The sequence below is a fragment of the Seriola aureovittata genome, chromosome 6, assembly GCF_021018895.1.
Source record: "Seriola aureovittata isolate HTS-2021-v1 ecotype China chromosome 6, ASM2101889v1, whole genome shotgun sequence".
Classification (NCBI taxonomy): domain Eukaryota; kingdom Metazoa; phylum Chordata; class Actinopteri; order Carangiformes; family Carangidae; genus Seriola; species Seriola aureovittata.
In genome coordinates this window covers 23198938-23216302 of record NC_079369.1, presented here as the reverse complement: position 1 = coordinate 23216302, position 17365 = coordinate 23198938, and the positions used below count along the sequence as shown (strand labels likewise).

The 17365-nt window shown below is 39.9% G+C and overlaps 2 protein-coding genes across 4 annotated transcripts in view; one reads left to right on the top strand and one right to left on the bottom strand.

The window, feature by feature from the left end:
* Positions 1–101: 101 nt before the first annotated feature.
* On the bottom strand, positions 102–8565 carry si:ch211-198n5.11 (methylcrotonoyl-coenzyme A carboxylase 2). The gene is made up of 13 exons (XM_056379195.1): positions 8429–8565; positions 6748–6849; positions 6026–6190; positions 5731–5927; positions 5353–5531; positions 5170–5250; positions 4583–4761; positions 4220–4436; positions 3951–4042; positions 2636–2792; positions 1922–2044; positions 1384–1620; positions 102–1290 (listed from the first exon to the last, which is right to left on the bottom strand). Exons 1-13 carry the CDS (start codon positions 8446–8448, stop codon positions 1204–1206), a joined length of 1836 nt encoding a protein of 611 aa, XP_056235170.1. The 5' UTR covers positions 8449–8565; the 3' UTR covers positions 102–1203.
* A 1711-nt stretch (positions 8566–10276) lies between these two features.
* Positions 10277–17365, top strand: part of fnbp1l (formin binding protein 1-like) — a 53823-nt gene continuing 46734 nt past the window's right edge. For 2 of the 3 annotated variants that reach the window (XM_056378244.1, XM_056378243.1), the window contains exon 1: positions 10279–10425. In XM_056378244.1, the coding sequence (XP_056234219.1) occupies positions 10402–10425 (24 nt within the window). In that variant the 5' untranslated portion in view covers positions 10279–10401. Of the gene's footprint in view, positions 10426–17365 lie in introns of all 3 variants that reach the window. The other variant, XM_056378245.1, reaches the window with a different exon arrangement.

Below are 17365 nucleotides of genomic sequence, written 5' to 3'. Positions count from 1 at the left end.
AGAATTTACAAAAACAACCACAAAACATTGTATTTCATAATTAAAATGACATCTTCAGAAACATCCTTCCCTAAAGCAAGAGCCACAATTAAAAACAAACACTTGTTTTGCAATTTAAAAATGTATTTATATTTTTTAAATCTTCTTTTGTACAAAAAAAACTACATTACAATGATTACTTTACATTTGTAATTACAGAGCATGATTTCTTACATATGTAATATTTTGGACAGCAGATTTTAATTTTTTGTCACATCATAAGTTAAAAAAACTGAACTGAACCAGGTTAAGGCTGAAACAGGCCGAATGTAATACACAGATGACAACTTTCAACGTTCATCTAAAGTACTATTATCAAAATAAATCAAACAATAAGCAATACTGATACTGAGAACCCTTCACACGTATTGTAGTGTTGAGTGGATTTCTGTTGGTTGAGGTGTGGTGCACCTTCATGTACCTAAGACATGATGTGAAGGTGAGACTGAAAGCCAAAACCTGATGAGGCACTTTTGCTGAATTAACCGAGACTCAAAAAACTCAGTAGCCTACAAAACTGTGAGATCTACTCTGGTTATAGAAAAAACTGTCAGTAAACTGCAAATAAAACTCTTTCAGTTGTTCCTGATGTTCCCAGAAAACTAGGAGTGGTGACTTTTGTAGAAACGTTAGTGCATATGGGGTGTACATAGGCACTTGTGTGGAAATACAAGTCTTGTGTGCAAATGTGTAACACACCACCAGTGACCACAGTGTTCATCATTTGGTATAAACTGTTCCCAGTCCAATAGAGTAGACACTTAAAGAAAACAAATTAATATTTGTAGGAGGATGTTTGATCCAGTAGTCACCTGCCCAAATATGATATTAAAGGACTGGCACTGAGGTAATCGCTGTATCAACTGTAGATATTTCTATGTAGTGTGCAAACACACACATTGGTATTCAGCATGTACAACCATTTCCAACCAGATTTCTGTAATTTTAAGGTGTGAAGATTCTCTTCAAGGTCAACTATAATTTCTCTTTTATCATTTTTACAATAATGCTCATCGTCACCTATAATTTCCATTCATACAGAATACAGGCCAGAGCTTGGTGCGACACCTCTTAGTGGCCGATGGGCAACAGCAGCCAGACTGAATGAAAAACATTGTTAAATCTAAGTGATTGACACATTGTTTGTAGTGTGCATTGGTATCTCTACATACGTAGAAGTGCTGATTGCAGTTTTTCTGTGGAGAGCTGATACTGCTGCTGTTTGATGATGTCCAGGCAGTCACTGAGAACCTGCAGACAGAAACGGATTAATATAAAAACAACATAAAAGGAAAAGAAAAGGTTCAGTTGAAATCAAATATGTGACTGCTGTGTTTGTTTTACCTTCCTGGTGTCCTGAGGCAAAATGACTCCATCGTCCCACAGTCTGCCAGAGGAGAAGAAAGCTGAGCTCTCTTCTTTTAATCTCCTATTAAACTTGTCCTCCTGCTCCCTCTTCTTCTGCTCTTCCTCCTGCTCATTGTCATGGGGAAGCAGAGAGCCAGCGTGACCTGGGGCCGCCATCGACACTCTGGCATTTGGCCACAGGAACAGGAAATTGGGGTCAAAGGCCCGTCCACACTAGAGAAAGAAACAAGATTCAAACTGTTAAATTTAAATGTATGTGACAGTACAGTGAAGAGACAGGAAATTGAGGGACAAAGAGATGGGGAGTGACATGCAGCACAGGGTCCGGCCAGCCATCGAACCGGGGGCTCGCTGCTCAGAGCATCTGCGCTCACGTGGCATGCACTCTGACCACTATTGGTTATCGGGTCGCCCAACTATTATTATTCTCACTATAACAATCAACAGTATGTACAGCTGTTCCTGGTCTCTCTCGCTTCTCTTCTGTTAAAAGGGATTTTTCTGAGACTCTCACCATGGTGTAGCTGTCGGCACCGTGGCAACCACCAATCACCACGGTAATTTTGGGGACGGCGGCGCACGCAACTGCTGAGAGCATTGAACCCTGAGCCTTCAAACGGTTACTGTTCATCTCTGCCTAGAGGAGAGAGACACACACAGAGTAGATGACACAGAAACTTTAGCAGTTACTTTAAAAGTCAGTTTGACCAATATTATGTTTTTACATCAGATCCATATTCTTAGGAGAAAAACATGCACACACAGAACAGATGATTATTATAAAATCGACATTATGAAATGTTGTATTTGTACTTAATAAACTGTTTTCTGTCAGTGTACTGCTGCCTTTCTCGCATGCCTTCTGCATACGCTACATTATGAAGCACTTTTCATAATCTCATCATGATATCTGTCAATTTATTTACATCACCCATAATTTTCCTCTATTTAGGAGGTGTTACTCCAGCTATTATGTCTTTGATGTCCCATACAAAATAAAATAAAATAAAATAAAATAAAATAAAATAAAATAAAATAAAATAAAATAAAATAAAATAAAATAAAATTAAATTAAATTAAATTAAAAGCTGCCTTTGGACAAATACTGCTGGAAACATAAATCTGAAATGTGAAAACAATTTTTATTACGACTTACCATTATTTTACTATATTTCACTACATTATCAGACCTAAACAGCCTTGAACGTATTTCGCTGTCAGTGAATACCTGTGTTATGGAGAGTGTTAGTGCCGCTGTGGGTGCCGTGTTCTGGAGGAAGAGGAGTGGGATGTCTCTCTGGTCACACAACTGGACAAAATGACTTCCTTTCAGCGCCGCCTGGTATGACAGCTCGCCGTTGTTGGCCACTATTCCCACCAGGGTGCTATGCAGCACATGAAGAGATGAAAAAACACAATATATACCAGATCAGGACCATGCATACACCTATACTCAGACTACTTACATACTGTACTTAGATCATGTAGCATATAATAACAGCTAGAGTCATGATGCTGTGGCTTGCTCTGTTAGTGTTAGAAGACGGACGTAGTAGTAGTACAATTGTAATGGTTTAAAAGTGACTCATCAATGGTGTGAACAGTCAGAGGTCCCGACTGCTGCCTGAAGCTTCTGCTTGAGCCTCAACTGTGTGTACATGCATGTGTATTGTGACTGTAATCCGACTATCGTGCATTATTCAGAACTGCGAGATGGCTGCATGAACACACCCACAGCAAAAAGTGTTAATTTCTCAGCCACTTCACAACAATTCAATTCACTGTTTTTAAATGTGATAATCAACTCAGTATTAATACTTCTTTCCAGCCTTCCTGGATGCATATATTAGAAACAAACATAAGACACAATCAATAAAGGAGTAAAAACACATTAAAAAAAAAAACACATCACTTCAGTCAAGCACATGAGTTTGTTCCTACAAATTACAAGTCTAACAAGGCAGTTAGTTATTGGCAGAGGGACGGGGAATGATATTTGTTTTGGTCCTCTGTTGGCGTCTGCTGATCTGATTAGGTAGCTCCTAATCTCAAGAGGGTGAGGGGTCACTGTATGTAGGGAGGGGGGATAAACAACAGTGTGTGTGTATATCTCACTGACTGACTCGAGTAGCGTCAGGATTTAACTGTAAGGTTCATAGGTCCTAGGTTAAACATCTGGGTCCAGATCAGGACCAATGTCTGCCTATTAGTGACTTCTGTCCTACATCCATTTTCTAAAACAAAAAGCTGTAACATCAGTAAGACTAATAAAAAAATTTATTTCTGCACCACAAAACTAAAGAAACAACATACCATGTGTTCTATTTGGTAAATGTAAGAGGCCACAGTACGTTACATTAAAAAAAAGTAATAATAAATACATAATGATTTAAGTATAAATAAATCACTATTGCAATATCAGTACAGATGTTCACCAATCTATTTGGATTGTTAGTTTTTTGTTTGCTGAAAATGTTTCCTAAAGCACATATATGTGTGCGTGTGTGTGTGTGCGTGTGTGTGTGTGTGTGTGTAACTTTTACCTGTGTATCTTTGCAAAACCAGTGACCAGTGTGGTTCCATAACGAGCTTTAAACTCCTGGAAGCGGCTCCCGTCCGTCAGCCGACTGATGACCTGGACAGACAGACAGACAGAAGCAACCGTGTTATTAAAACTGAATCGTGAGACAGTGATGTGACGGCCATGACATGAAACTAACATTTCTACAAGGGCTGCATTTACTACTCATTCTAACGACTCAGTTTACAGAGCAAACAGCTTAGTGTATTTTGTGTTTGTGCGTTTTTGTACCATTTTAACATCCAGACTGTAATTATAACTCTGTGGAGCGAGACCGAGAAGCTCCTCTGAACTGTACAGTGGCTCCTCTTCTGCTTTCCTTTTCCTCATCCTCTCCTCATCCTCCTCTTCCTCTGGCAGTTGGAAATTGAGGGTGGAAATGATGTTTCTGGTGTAACTGTACGCCTCCTCTTCTTCCCAGGCAAAATGATCCACGCAACCACTCACTCTGAAACCGGTAGATAAATCAACTTGATGATGTAACTTTATTCATATTCAACTTATTTTGACCTCCAAAGACAATGGTCTCATTTTGACATCCTTTAGCAAGACTTATCTGCCTCTCATGGGGGTAAGTTTGATTTATGGACCTACTCAGCATGAAGCCTGGCTCCTCCTAGGTCCTCTGGTGTCACCTCTTCTCCTGTGGCGGCCTTGACAAGTGGCGGTCCTCCCAGGAATATCGTCCCTATCCGGTGCACCATCACTGCCTCTTCGGCCATGGTGGGGATGTAAGCTCCACCCGCCGTGCATGACCCGCACACCACTGACACCTTTGGAATCATGAATTGTTTTTATGTAGTCATTGAAATTTGAAAGAGAGTGATTTTAAAATAACAAGAGATGCCATTTTATCAAATTCTAATGTCTCTTTTCTGTTCTTCATAGACTTTGCGCCAATCATACATTAATTTACTTTTACATTTGTATTTAAAACTCAGATAATTAGGACATCTGATACTGCTAAATGCACAACAGAAGGAACCTTAAACCTGACAATCCTGAGAACAAATGAACTAGAAACATTGCACACATTACACTTCCTTTGAATATATTGTATATACTGTATGCTGAATCAGTTGTGTATATATTGTTAGTTGATATTATTATTTGCACTGTACCTAATCTAATGGCCAAGGAATAGTAGTTGAACCATGCCTGGGCTTCTTCTAATTCTTTACCTGTGGGATCTTCATGGCAGACATGATGGCTTCGTTATAGAACGTCCTTCCTCCCTGGTTCTTATCCGGGAAGATCTCTGACTGGATGTTTATACACAAGCAGGGAATCACAAATTAAAACAGCAGTGAAAATGATTCAACTAACATTCATTTCCTGAAAACATGAGGGTGTGTGGGTTTCACCTGCAGTGGTAGGAAAGCTCCTCCAGAGTCGACCAGGTAAACACAAGGCAGGCGGTTTTGAATCGCCACATCTTGAGCTCGTAGTTGCTTCTTCACTGTGATTGGATACGCTGTGCCGCCTTTCACTGTCGCATCGTTGGCAATGAACACGCACCACAGACCACTGATCCTGCCGATGCCTGGTATTGGACACACACACAAACACATATAGTGCAAGGGGTCGTAAGCCATGTGTGTTTCACTTAGATCGTCATAAGGTGGGAAATAAATTACTGTTTGAAATACAAGAAGTACATAGAGTAAAGTGAGCAAATTGGAGGCAGTTGACCGGAGTCAGATTAAACAGGCTGTAATGGACTGCAGTTAGTGGGTTCTCACCAGTCAGGCAGCCAGCTGAAGGGATGTCCCCGTACGGTAGACCCAGACCTGCGAATGGTGACAGCTCCAGGAAGTCCTCATCATCCAGCAGGAGACGCAGACGATCCCTGACCAGCAACTTCCTGTTTCTCTTTGTGTGTCTGGCGATGCCGCTCTCCCCTCCACCTTTCCTCACCTTCTCACTGAAATCTATGAACCTTACAGAGAAAGACAGACATAATGAAAGGCATGAATTTACATAATAAATTACACAGTGGGGGATGGGGGGGGGGGGGGGGGGGGGGGCAGAACCTACTTCTTATGGCAGGCGTAGCTATTTCGGAGGTTAGCTTCATACACATGTTGGTGGATGGGCTGGAGGGGCTGCTCCAGGACTGGGAAGGCGCTGCGCAGAGATCTCCTCTTCTCGGCTGCAGAGCTCATACAGCGGACTGAGCACTGCCAACGCTGCTCAGTCAACCTGTCACACAAGATTCACACATGAAAAGCGTGTTCACAACATGATACAGAAAACAAAACTCAGAGTTTGTGAGTTTGAGACAGTTTCCTTGACTGTGAATACCTCAACTCTTTGAAATGGCTTTCAGCTTTATGCAATTCTTTATGCAACAATTCTTGATTCTACAAGCTTCTACAATTTTTATAAGTCAAAGTAACACAAACACACACCTCCAATCCTTTCACTGATTGGCCTCCAGATGTTATTGGCCGTGGGGTTCAAATACTTTTTCCAGGCTACAGTGTGAATGTTTGAATGATGTTTTCAATTTGGACAAGAAAAATACAGTGATTTCTGTATTCTTAGTTAAAATAAATAGATGTTTGTTCATAATTGTAACTTGGATGAAGATCTGACCATTTTTTAAGATGTGGGTAATGCCAAAGGCTTCACTTGCTTTTTCCTGCCGCTGTAAATGTTACTTGTGTATCACATAATTGTTTCAATCCCCTACAGAAAGCCACAGCATATCATCGACTGTAAGTAGATTATCATTTGGTTTATGGTCCAGGAGTTACCTGTGATGTCTCTCTTCTGCTGTGTTTCTCAACATCCATGATGGTGACTGGGTGTAGGGAGGCACCAGGGCGGGACATACTCTTCCTCCACTACACACACTCCTTTTAGAGAGAGAGAGAGAGAGAGAGAGAGAGAGAGAGAGGTGTGTCAGGTGGGTCTTCAGTTGTTATTCAGGCACAGTAGCTCTAGGACAGTCTCTGTGCATAATAAACCTTTTCACATCACCATATAGAGGCCATGTAAGCTGGGCATAGTGTAAGAATGGCAAACTAATTTCATTAATTCATTGTATGGATACAAAATATGAACAAAAACATATGTGCTTATTCCGTGGTGAAAGATACCTAAGTGAATTCTCTCAAGTACAACATTTAAGTACAATCTCTAAGTACGGTACTTGTACTTTACTTGAGTATTTCTATTTTTCTGTTATTTCATGTACTGCACTAAATTACAGAGTGAAAATTGTAGGTTGTACTTCCCAAATTAAGATTTATTATCTCCATCATGAGCAACTCATTAAACATGTACGTAGGGTTAGTGGGAATTGTAATTTTTGCTGAAAAAAATAATAAAAGTGAGGATGAAGTGATATTTTTGGCTGGAGGTCTGGAGAATATGACTTATAGGCCGGAGCGTCTCTTCAGTACCACAATGCTTAATTTATGGTCTGTTATGTGGTATTAACGTGGTCTGTTGTGACAAATGTTACTTTTATGAAAACGTTGCAGCTCCTGCAATTTGGATAATGCACTTGGTCATATTGCAATTTCAATAACATTTCTATTTATTGTTCAGCCCTACATGTATGTATCAGTAATAATAATCTAATAGATTAATAGTATAACCTTCATAGACATGGACACTGAGTACTTCTATTTATTACTTAGGTACATTTTGCAGATTGATACACTGTTATAAAGCACTTAAAATTATCTACACCACTGCAACTACAGCAGTAAAGTGCCTCTTACACATGAATGTATCAGTAATAGTATTGCTCATTACAGTATAACACTCACCAGACCACTGAGTACCTTTACTTTAAATATATTTTGCTCATAATACTTCCTTACTTTTACTTAAGTGAAGGATCTGAATACTTCTGAACCACTTTCCACCACTGTGCTTACTTCAAAGGAAGGAAATAACAGCCTTTACTGAATTAAGTGAGTAATTAAACACCATATTCTCCACACTGCTGATCAGTTATAACTCCCTTTAGAGATCCCTGGTGGTGGGGGTCATTTTTGGACACTGCAGCAGCTGAATGGCATCAACAGCATTGGCATCTCAGCGATACCTGTCAGTACATTGAAATTCACCCAGAGACATGAATCTCTTTGTCCCTTTGAGGTCACATTCACCTACATACTTAATTAAACTGCAACTGAACATAATGGCTGCATCACTTTCTACTGAGAACTTAACTGGAAACATGTAGGATATGTTAGCTACTACTGAATATGGAGTGTCTGTACAGCGCGACTTATTTTGCTCATATCTAACTAGCTAAACATATTTATTTATCGTATATTTTGTATTAACATGTGGGCAATCTTTGAAGTTCGATAAATCGTTAGCTTACGGTTCACAATACGAAATGTTTGCCAAAGGTCAAGAGATTTAGTTCAGATAAATGTATGGATTTATGAATGGGAAAGACGTAACGCCTCTTACCTTGTCATGCAGCGGTACATGTCTGTTTATGTCTGCCAAATACAGCTAATTAGACAGCTTTATCAGTTAGAAATAACCAAAAGAGAACTAGGCTACTCCATTGTCGTCCAATAACCCCAAACAAATTCTTCTTCTTCCGTACTATGCTTGGTGGCAGTTTGCGAGCTGTATTACGTACTGCTGCACTCTACTGGAGTTCAGGGTGAAGTGCAGATTGGTGGTAAAATAAAAAATAACAGGCAAAACATCTCAAATTTGAGCTACCTGTACAGTACATGAGTATTTCCACACTTCATACTCCACTACAGTTCTGTGAGACTGGGCGACAAATTGTTTCAGCTCTAATATCAAGTACAATCCTGCACTTGTCTACTGATTTGCATTTAGTGGTTCCAGTTGTAATGACGCATCGTGACCGCTGGAGGGAGCTGCTCATTCACCAATTCATGAACTGGGGCCTCTGTTCAACTTTTAAAGGAATATTCTCACATTAGAAGGACATATATCGAAAAATTGTGTACATAATGATTAAACTGAGTTAATTCTGACATTGTCATTTTGCATAACTTAACCATAACTTTACATACGTAAACTGAGAATAAACAGGTACTGACTATTGTATGCAACAGTTAAAAATTAAAATTAAATTTTCTTTTTCACTTAATTGAGACATTTGTTTCAATTTAAGGATTTTGTTGATAAATAAGTGTTAAATTTCACCCTGACACACTTGTCAGCAAGCTACAGCAAAAGAAAAAAAGAAAAAAAAGACATTTGTACAGAAAGAAAGCCAATTTTCCTAATTTCAGCAGGAAGCAGTTAATTGAGGCTGTCTTCCTGTATGTCCTGAATTATGGTGATGTCATCTATAGACACGCCTCTGCCCCCGCTCTCAAACCCCTTGATTCAGTTTACCACTCTGCTCCAAGATTCATTATTGGTGTCAGTTATTCTACTCATCATTGCATCTTATATGAAAAGGTTGGGTGGGCATCGCAAACAGTAAGACATGACAGGCATTGGTTTCTATTTATGTAGCCTATAAAGCCCTGACTGACAACGTGCCATCATACATCACTTCCTTAATAAACTGGTCCCATATATTTTTTGACCCATTCACGTGATTGGGTAATGCTCAAAGTTCCACATGCAATTACTCATTTTGGGAAAACTGCATTTAGTTTTTATGCTGCACACACCTGGAACATTTTACAACACACGTTAAACTAAACACAGTTGTACCTATCAGATGGGATATTGATAAACTCATATTAAGGCCCAACAACATTTATTATCGTAATTCTCTATTCTCAATTTAAAGGAATGGATGGCCAATGAAAAATTACTTTACCATATAATGCTTGCATCTTCATATCTAGGCCTTCAGTGTTTGTTTGTTTTTTTTATTTAACTTGCAGGTATATTGTAATTTTATAATTGAGTCCAAAAATGAGTAAAATTAAAATAATAGATGTTTATTGCATTTCTTGATATTTTTTGTGTTTAGCTCTCTAATACATAGGATAGAAAAAAATTATCAAAAAAATAAAATAATTATGAATACTTTAATTAATAACTACAACAACAGTGTATGATTAATTGTCTTATTTTTTTTTGATTCCCTACTGTTTCCAGGTGGTATGCCAGATGTTTTGTTGTAGCCTATACTCTCACATAATTGTTTTTTGTAATGCAGGGTTTTCTTTTTTTACCGTTTTTGATCAATTTCATTATTACTGGTCTGTCTAAGGTCTCACACCGCTTGGATGACCACTAACAATAGCAGTATTTTTAGGACCTCTGTGGTCCAGGGCCCCCGGTTTGGGCGGCCCTGTTCATTCGGGAGAAGGAGGAGGAGTGTTTGTCGGCAGACAGTCAGTCAGTCAGAAGGACCGGAGTCCCAGCGGCAGTTTCGGAGACTGTGTGGGGAAAACTGCGTCCAGTACGGGAGAACTCAGAAGGGGGAATCCGACATGAGTTGGGGAACGGAGCTCTGGGTATGTTTAAACGCTTTAAACTATGTTTTTGGCCAATTGTTTGGTTTGTTTGCTTCGTTTTCTTTGACACGGGCAACACACCGACTTTTGGGAAATGGAGTGGAAGGAAGGTGCCGTGTTACCTTTTAGCGGCTAACGTTAACGCTAGCCGGCTGGCTGCGCTGTTAGCCGGCGAGGCTAAGGCTAAAGCTAATCCGTGGTGCACCTTAACGGCTGTGACAGCGGCGGAACAATAGATGGGCAAGTCTGCGGACATACGGCCGGGGCGCACGGCAGCAGGGGCAGCGGGGGGAGTCATACCGCCTTCTCCACTCGGTTACAGCCAACTTCAATCATATCTCTGCACCTGAATTGATGTTTTTGTTTGACTGGCAAGTTACGAAGTTGCATCCTGACGGCTTTTTTTGTGTGTCACACCCTGTTTCAAAGAGAAGCTGGCAGGGATTACAGGGTGGAGAAACGGTGGGATCCCGGGTGGAGACCACTGTCCTGCTCGGTGTCCTTAAAACAACCTTAACTTCACAGCTGTTTGTTTCATTAACTGATTGGCATAGCGTGTCTCTTTGTTGCTGGTTGTCCAATCTTTTGTCTTAACCTCCATGTGATCAGAGGGGGCACATGCTCATTTGAACTGAATCAGCCGATATATAATACACCTAGCCTTTCTAGCTATGTAGACTCAACGAGTAGCTAAATAAAAGTCAGACATAATAGATTATAATACTTCAGTCACTCAAACATGAGCCTCGGCTGCTGCTCTTTGTCAAGCACAGTAGATATCACAGTGAATGAACATTTCCCCTTTGCATCAGCTCTCTACCTCAAATAGGTTATTATAATGTGGATGAAATGTTTGTTGCAGCATTGGGTTAATTTGGTGAACACATGTTTAAATATTGAATTATAGCTGACAGGATGGTGAGCTCCAGCCTCTGCTTTTTTGGGGTGTTGGCCATCACAAGCTGTTGTAACTAGAGAGGCAACCAGCAGCATCTCTCTCTCTCTCTCTCTCTCTCTCTCTCTTTCTCTCTCTCTCTCTCTCTGTCTCTGTCTCTGTCTCTCTCTCTCTGTCTCTGTGTGTGAGGAGGGAGTACTTCACCTCCCTGAGATGATACTCCTCCAGTTGACCTCAGTGGTTATCTCCAGTTTAAAATAAGCATTTCTTTTTTCTTTTTTGCTTGCTCAGCCCTCAAAAAAAGAAAAAAGAGATAACTATTTGCTTATGTGTGATTCAAAAGGATTTGTGTCAGGATTTATGTGTTTCTTTTTTTTTTTTTTTGGATTCATGTCTCCCATTCATGTTTCCCATTCAGTTTTTCTTGGTTTCTGAGCATAAAATATGAGGATAGAGTACAGTCAGCAGGGTCAGCTTGTGTTCCCAGTTAAGACAGATGGAGAGACTGAATGTGTATTTTTGAGCCTATGTTATGAATGTGGACCCAGTCTGTTCCTGTATAGATGTTTCTGCTATTTGAGTCTGTGTTTTTGAATAATCAATTAATCGTTTAAAACAGTAAGAAATATACTAGAAATATATCAGAGATTTACACAATTGTTTTGAAAGCTTGGGCTTTATGTGCCCTTCACTTATTGGCACCAATATAATCATTATGTTTTTATTGTAATGTGAATCATTTATTTGTATAACTCAATATTACATACAGATCCTTCAAAGTTTTAGGACCTAACAAAAGAAACCTTGGGAGAGAAATTCAAGTTTACATGAAATTAGCAGAAACAAAAAATATAGAGACCAGACTGAAGTTCAACAGCAGGATTTATAAAAAAAAAAAAAAAAAGGTCCAAAACTAATGTAGTAATCCACCATTAGAAATCCAATAAAATAAGTCCAGAGAGTGACATCCATAATGAAAAACGATGAACGAAAATTCAGAGTGTTCCTTGCTCATTGAATGGTTTTAGCTCATCTCTGCAGCATCTTTTTTGTCAGTGCTGTGGTAAAGCAAAGCCGGCTATGATCTGCTGAGTGTAGATGTTGTCTGACGGACCGTCATAATCCCCTCTGTCCACTGATGAGATTAATGTGCTGACTGTCGGATGTCAGATTACACATGATTGGCTGTCTGATGTCAGATTACAGATTATCGTCCACAAGATAAGATGTAAAACTGCTGATTGGCCGTTTCATTGTCCATATGTAATGCCAGTCGGTATACATTGTTTTCTGTCTAAATTCATATTATAAACCAACACCTGGATAATAACTCAATATCAATTTCAGTTCCTGGCGCCTCCTAAATAAACTGTATACTATTCTACTCTAATTCCCCTAGGGCTGCAACTAATGATTGATTGATTGATTAATCAAACAATAATTTTCATGATTCATCTATAATTTGTTTGGTCTGAATATGAAAGTATCACATTCACAATCACCCAGAACCCAAGTTTTTGTTTTTAAATTCCCAACATTTTATGGATTGTGAAACCCATAAAACTAAACCATGACTACTTGCAGCCCTTCCTATGACATAAAAGTGATTTTGTTTGTTTTATTTGAAAAATATCAAATAAAATCACAATCACAATCTCAATTCTGAAAAAGATGTACCAAAATTTTGTGTAATAGAAATATTTCAAATCCTGTTAATCATCTTTCCAGCTCCCAGGTTACAAACCAATGGATTAATCGATTTAATAAACTGTACTCAGCGCATTTCCAGTGTCTGGCACTCAGTATATTCAACAGCTTGGCACCTTTGCTTTTTCTCTGCGTTTTGGCTCTAACCCAGGTCTTTTAGAAATTACAAAGCAAGCGAGGAACATCCTATTACCGCGCTGGCTTCCTGCCCTCCGAGATGCACACATAAAGTAGGAAGTGTTTGTCTGAATTAAAGCTCTGTCTGCTTTTTTGCATGTGCGCTTAGTGCCAGGATGCTGCCATGCTGTGCTCTGGTCTGTCTGGTCGAGGTGAGTTGGAGGCCAGCAGAGCAGAGCAGCCAAGTCTGACTGAAGGACAAGAGAGTGACAGGCGGTCGTCTCCACTGATCGGCCAGACTGAAAGACAAGGATAAGGGGATAGAAGTGGAGGAAAGAGGACAGGCTTTAAACGGCTGGCTAGATTTGTGACTGTACTTTGAAGTCTGTCGGCTGTTAAATGGAAAGGAGACAGTAGAACAATTGTGGAAAGTCAGATTCAGAGCAGTGAGCAGGTTTTTACCCTCTTCCAAATCAAGGGGTTACTGGAGTTTGCTTTTCTTTCTTTCATGTGTTGTGTGGATTTAGAAAAGGCTTATTACGGTGTTCCCTCAGGTTTTCTGTGGAGGTGCTGTTGCAGTACGGGTTACCGGGGTTATTTGTGAATCATTTGATACTTGGAAGTAAAAGGATTGTTTGTATTCTTGGCATCAGGTGGCGATCAGACTCTTGACAAGGGTGCTTGCTATCCCCACTCCTGTTTGTGATATTTATAGACAGTAGCCTGCAGTATAGCAGTAGTTTACCGTAGGATAGCATCTGTGCGGCGTTAAAATGGTGTTGTGGGAATATCATCTCTGATATGTATCAAGACTTGCCAATATATTGAATGTTGAAGATTCAGTGGCGTCACCTTTGTTCTGATGTTCACAAACAGCTGATGTTGCCTGTTTCCTGTGTTTTAGTCTTTAGCCCAGTGTCTTTGTCAATAATTAGTAAATTTATATCAGTAATAAATCCTAACTTGACTTATAGTTAATCCTTCTGATATACAGATGGCTTAGCTTTTAAAGACAGGATGCAGAACACATTGACAGCTCTATGTGACTTAACGCTGCAATAACTAGTTGATCAAAAATATATTAATCGGCAACAACTTTGATAATCGATTAATTATTTGGGTCATTTTTCAAGAAAAAATGCTGAACATTTTCTGGTTTTAGCTTCTCAAATGTGAGAATTTAATGCTTTTGTTTGTCATATGTGGTCATAAACTGAATATTGTTTAGGTTTTGGACTGTTGGTCGGATAAAATTTGACTAAATCTCCATGAGCTGTTTATAATGACATTTCATAGACAAGACGATAAACTGATTAATTGACACACTAATCGGCTATGAAAATAATCATTAGTTGCAGCCGTGCTGTGATGCTTGCCAATGTTGAGTAAACGGAGCAAATTCTGAAGCTCCATTTGTTGTGTATCTGTGGCAGTGGAAGTTCTTCTGAGAGAGGGTTCCTGTTGTTTAGTAGGGCAGCACTCTGGTTCTTAGCAGGTCACAGCGGGTGTGAATGAAGTCATGTTGAAGCTGAGGGCACTGGCCTGCACATGACAAGCTGTTATACCCGGTCCAGCCAAGCTTGTCAACACATTGTGTCTGTGTGTGGAAGGGGGTGTTTTTGGAGGTGTGGGTGAGAGGAGATGTTGTTCTCAGGCCTGGATGTGTGAGAATGATAGCTGATAGCCCACTTTATTTCGTTAATGTCCTGCGTGCGAGGGCGGATGTCTTTCTTAATTAACAAAATTGTGCTAACACACATTTCCCGGAGACTGGGAGGAAGATAAGATGGATAGTAAGAAAGGAGGTGTGAGAGAAGGACGGAGGAGAAGAAAGCCTATAAAGAGGAAGGGAAGGAGGAGGTTAAATGACTGGAGAGGAGGGAGAAATTTTCATATGGTGGGAGGAGGTGAACTGATGGAGGCAGATGGAGTGAGAAACAAATAGAGTTTGCAGATATAATGGATTAGATGAAACTTTAATGATCCCAGTGGGGAGATTGGATGCTGCAACAGTAACGGGATACATCAAGAGTGAACAGGCTGTCTGTATCTCACCTGAAACAGTAGCAAACAGTGTACGAAATGTGATTGAAATATGGCACTTGATTAAGGTTTCAGTCTCCTCAGTGGATGTCTAAAGCAAGTGCTTCATGTACGTTTTTCATTCTGGGGAAGTTGTACTAGCTCACCCTCAAAAACACACAAACACAGAGTTGTTGCCTTCCTCCTCTTGGCGTTTTTTCAGAATCCGTCTCCACTCCTCCGATCCCCTCCCTCCCTCCCTCCCTCCCTCTCTTCCTTCCTCTCATCCTCCCATCACCTCCCTCTAGATGCGATCACAGCTGTATCCACCCAGCCAGCTGTTTGGCATTCAAGCCCCTCTTGGATTCAGACACCATCACACCTGTATGACTTTCAGATGAATGCAGTGACCCTGAATAAACCCGTTTTCCTCTGTGTCTAAATGGGTCAGCGTGTGTTATCTGACCTGGCTTTTTTGACCCCTCTCAGAATCAGTTCTTGTTGTGGTGGAAGTGCCGGTTCCAATTTGAGAAATAGAGTGAATGGCCTATTCTTACATATTTGACTTGTGGTAGATATCTTTGTGTTTTTAAACTTTTGTTTCGTTGTTTTTCCAAATCATAAAGATAAAACATTATTATTATTTTATCTATTGTTGCAACATCATTATTTTTTATACTTTTTTTCCAGGAAGTAAAAACTGAATCACCAGAGACAGAAAAGGCTCCAGACCTCTCAGAGTCACGACGGCTCTAGATGCAGGACTTTGGTCAGAGCTGCAGCTGCACTCAGTGTTGTGCTGTCTTCCAGGAGTCAGTCTGTCAACTGTTTATTAGTCAGTTACTTTATTAGCCAGAGGATAAAAATGCAGGCTTTAGGACACGTGGAAAATTGGAAGATGTTGGGAATTTTTCTGGTGAATTTTCCCTAGATCTCCAACCCAGTCATTACACTAAACCTCTGCTGGATGGCTGGCTGGCTGCTGTCAGTCTTAGTTGCCTGCTCATGTAACATGCTCACACACAGTAGTATACTCTTTATACTGACGACTTTACCTTTTCTCAACCATGTTGATTCACTTTGACACCCAGGAGTTTGAAAGATTTTAGGAATAGGAATGTTCATAGGAATCGTGGTCAGGGTTTAAGACAATCTAAATTTTATCTACCATCAGAGATTTTGCAGTAGTGTTCACAGTGTGGTATCAATGAGTCCATTTTATTAGGCTGTTGTGGGCAAAACTTAGAAGGCCATTATTTTCAGTCTTTTAATCAGTTTTCACAGAGTGTGCACATTAAAGCTGAAAGATGTAATTGATTAACCCATTAGTCAATTGGCGGAAAATTAATCTGGAGCTATTTTGATAATTGTTTAATCCTTAGAATCAATTTTGAGCCAAAAATGCCAAAAATTCAATGGCTCTTAAATGTAAGTATTTGCTGCTTTTCTGCCTCGTACTTACTTGCATAAATGGAATTATCTTTGTTGTTTTGTTTCCAGCTGTAAGAAGATCCTGACCACTGTGGGTTTACAGTTACATTGCAGCTTAGTGATAGAAAGAGAAGGGGAAATATAGGGAGAACCAGTGAACAAGCTGCCCACCTCTACAAAGCGGAGTCTAATGTGTCACTCAAATTGTATTTTGAAAACCAGATTTGCACCTGGATTATTGTATCTGTTAAATTTGAATGAGAAATTTGGAAGAAGCTGATAAATTCATAGAGTTTGGAGGAACAGTACAAACATATGGGGCTATTCAATATGATAAATATTCAGTATGATTCTTTACTCTCACTGGGTTAATCACTGTTGATTAAAACAAGAGTGAGATTATTGTTTTCATCATTGCTGTGAACCCTGTGGTGAATCTACAAGAGTATATAGAGTTGGTGACTTGGAAACGAGATGTCCTCCAGCTGATGTCCTTCGGTTGCTGTGTACTAAACACATCAGCTGCTAAACCTGCTCACCTCTGCTGCACTGATGCTATCTGCTCTGTGGACGGACACAAGACCAAATTACTTAGCGACATACAGGCTCGAACACAAAACACCAGCTGACTTGCAGATAGACACGGGGTCAACATAAAGACCTTTACTCCAGACCAGTTCAGTTCCATGTTTAGAGATCTAGTTCTCTGTCTCTGCAGAACCATTACTTCCCTTAGCTACCAATGTTAGAGCATGGAGAATAAATCAA

Bases quoted from the DNA above. Each gene is read 5' to 3' on its own strand.
- si:ch211-198n5.11 (XM_056379195.1), bottom strand. From the start codon at position 8,448: ATGTACCGCTGCATGACAAG. The intron at 6,850-8,428 runs GTAAGAGGCGTT...TCTCTCTAAAAG, and splicing joins ATGTACCGCTGCATGACAAG to GAGTGTGTGTAGTGGAGGAA. The intron at 5,251-5,352 runs GTGAAACCCACA...ATAAACATCCAG, and splicing joins GAGCTTTCCTACCACTGCAG to TCAGAGATCTTCCCGGATAA.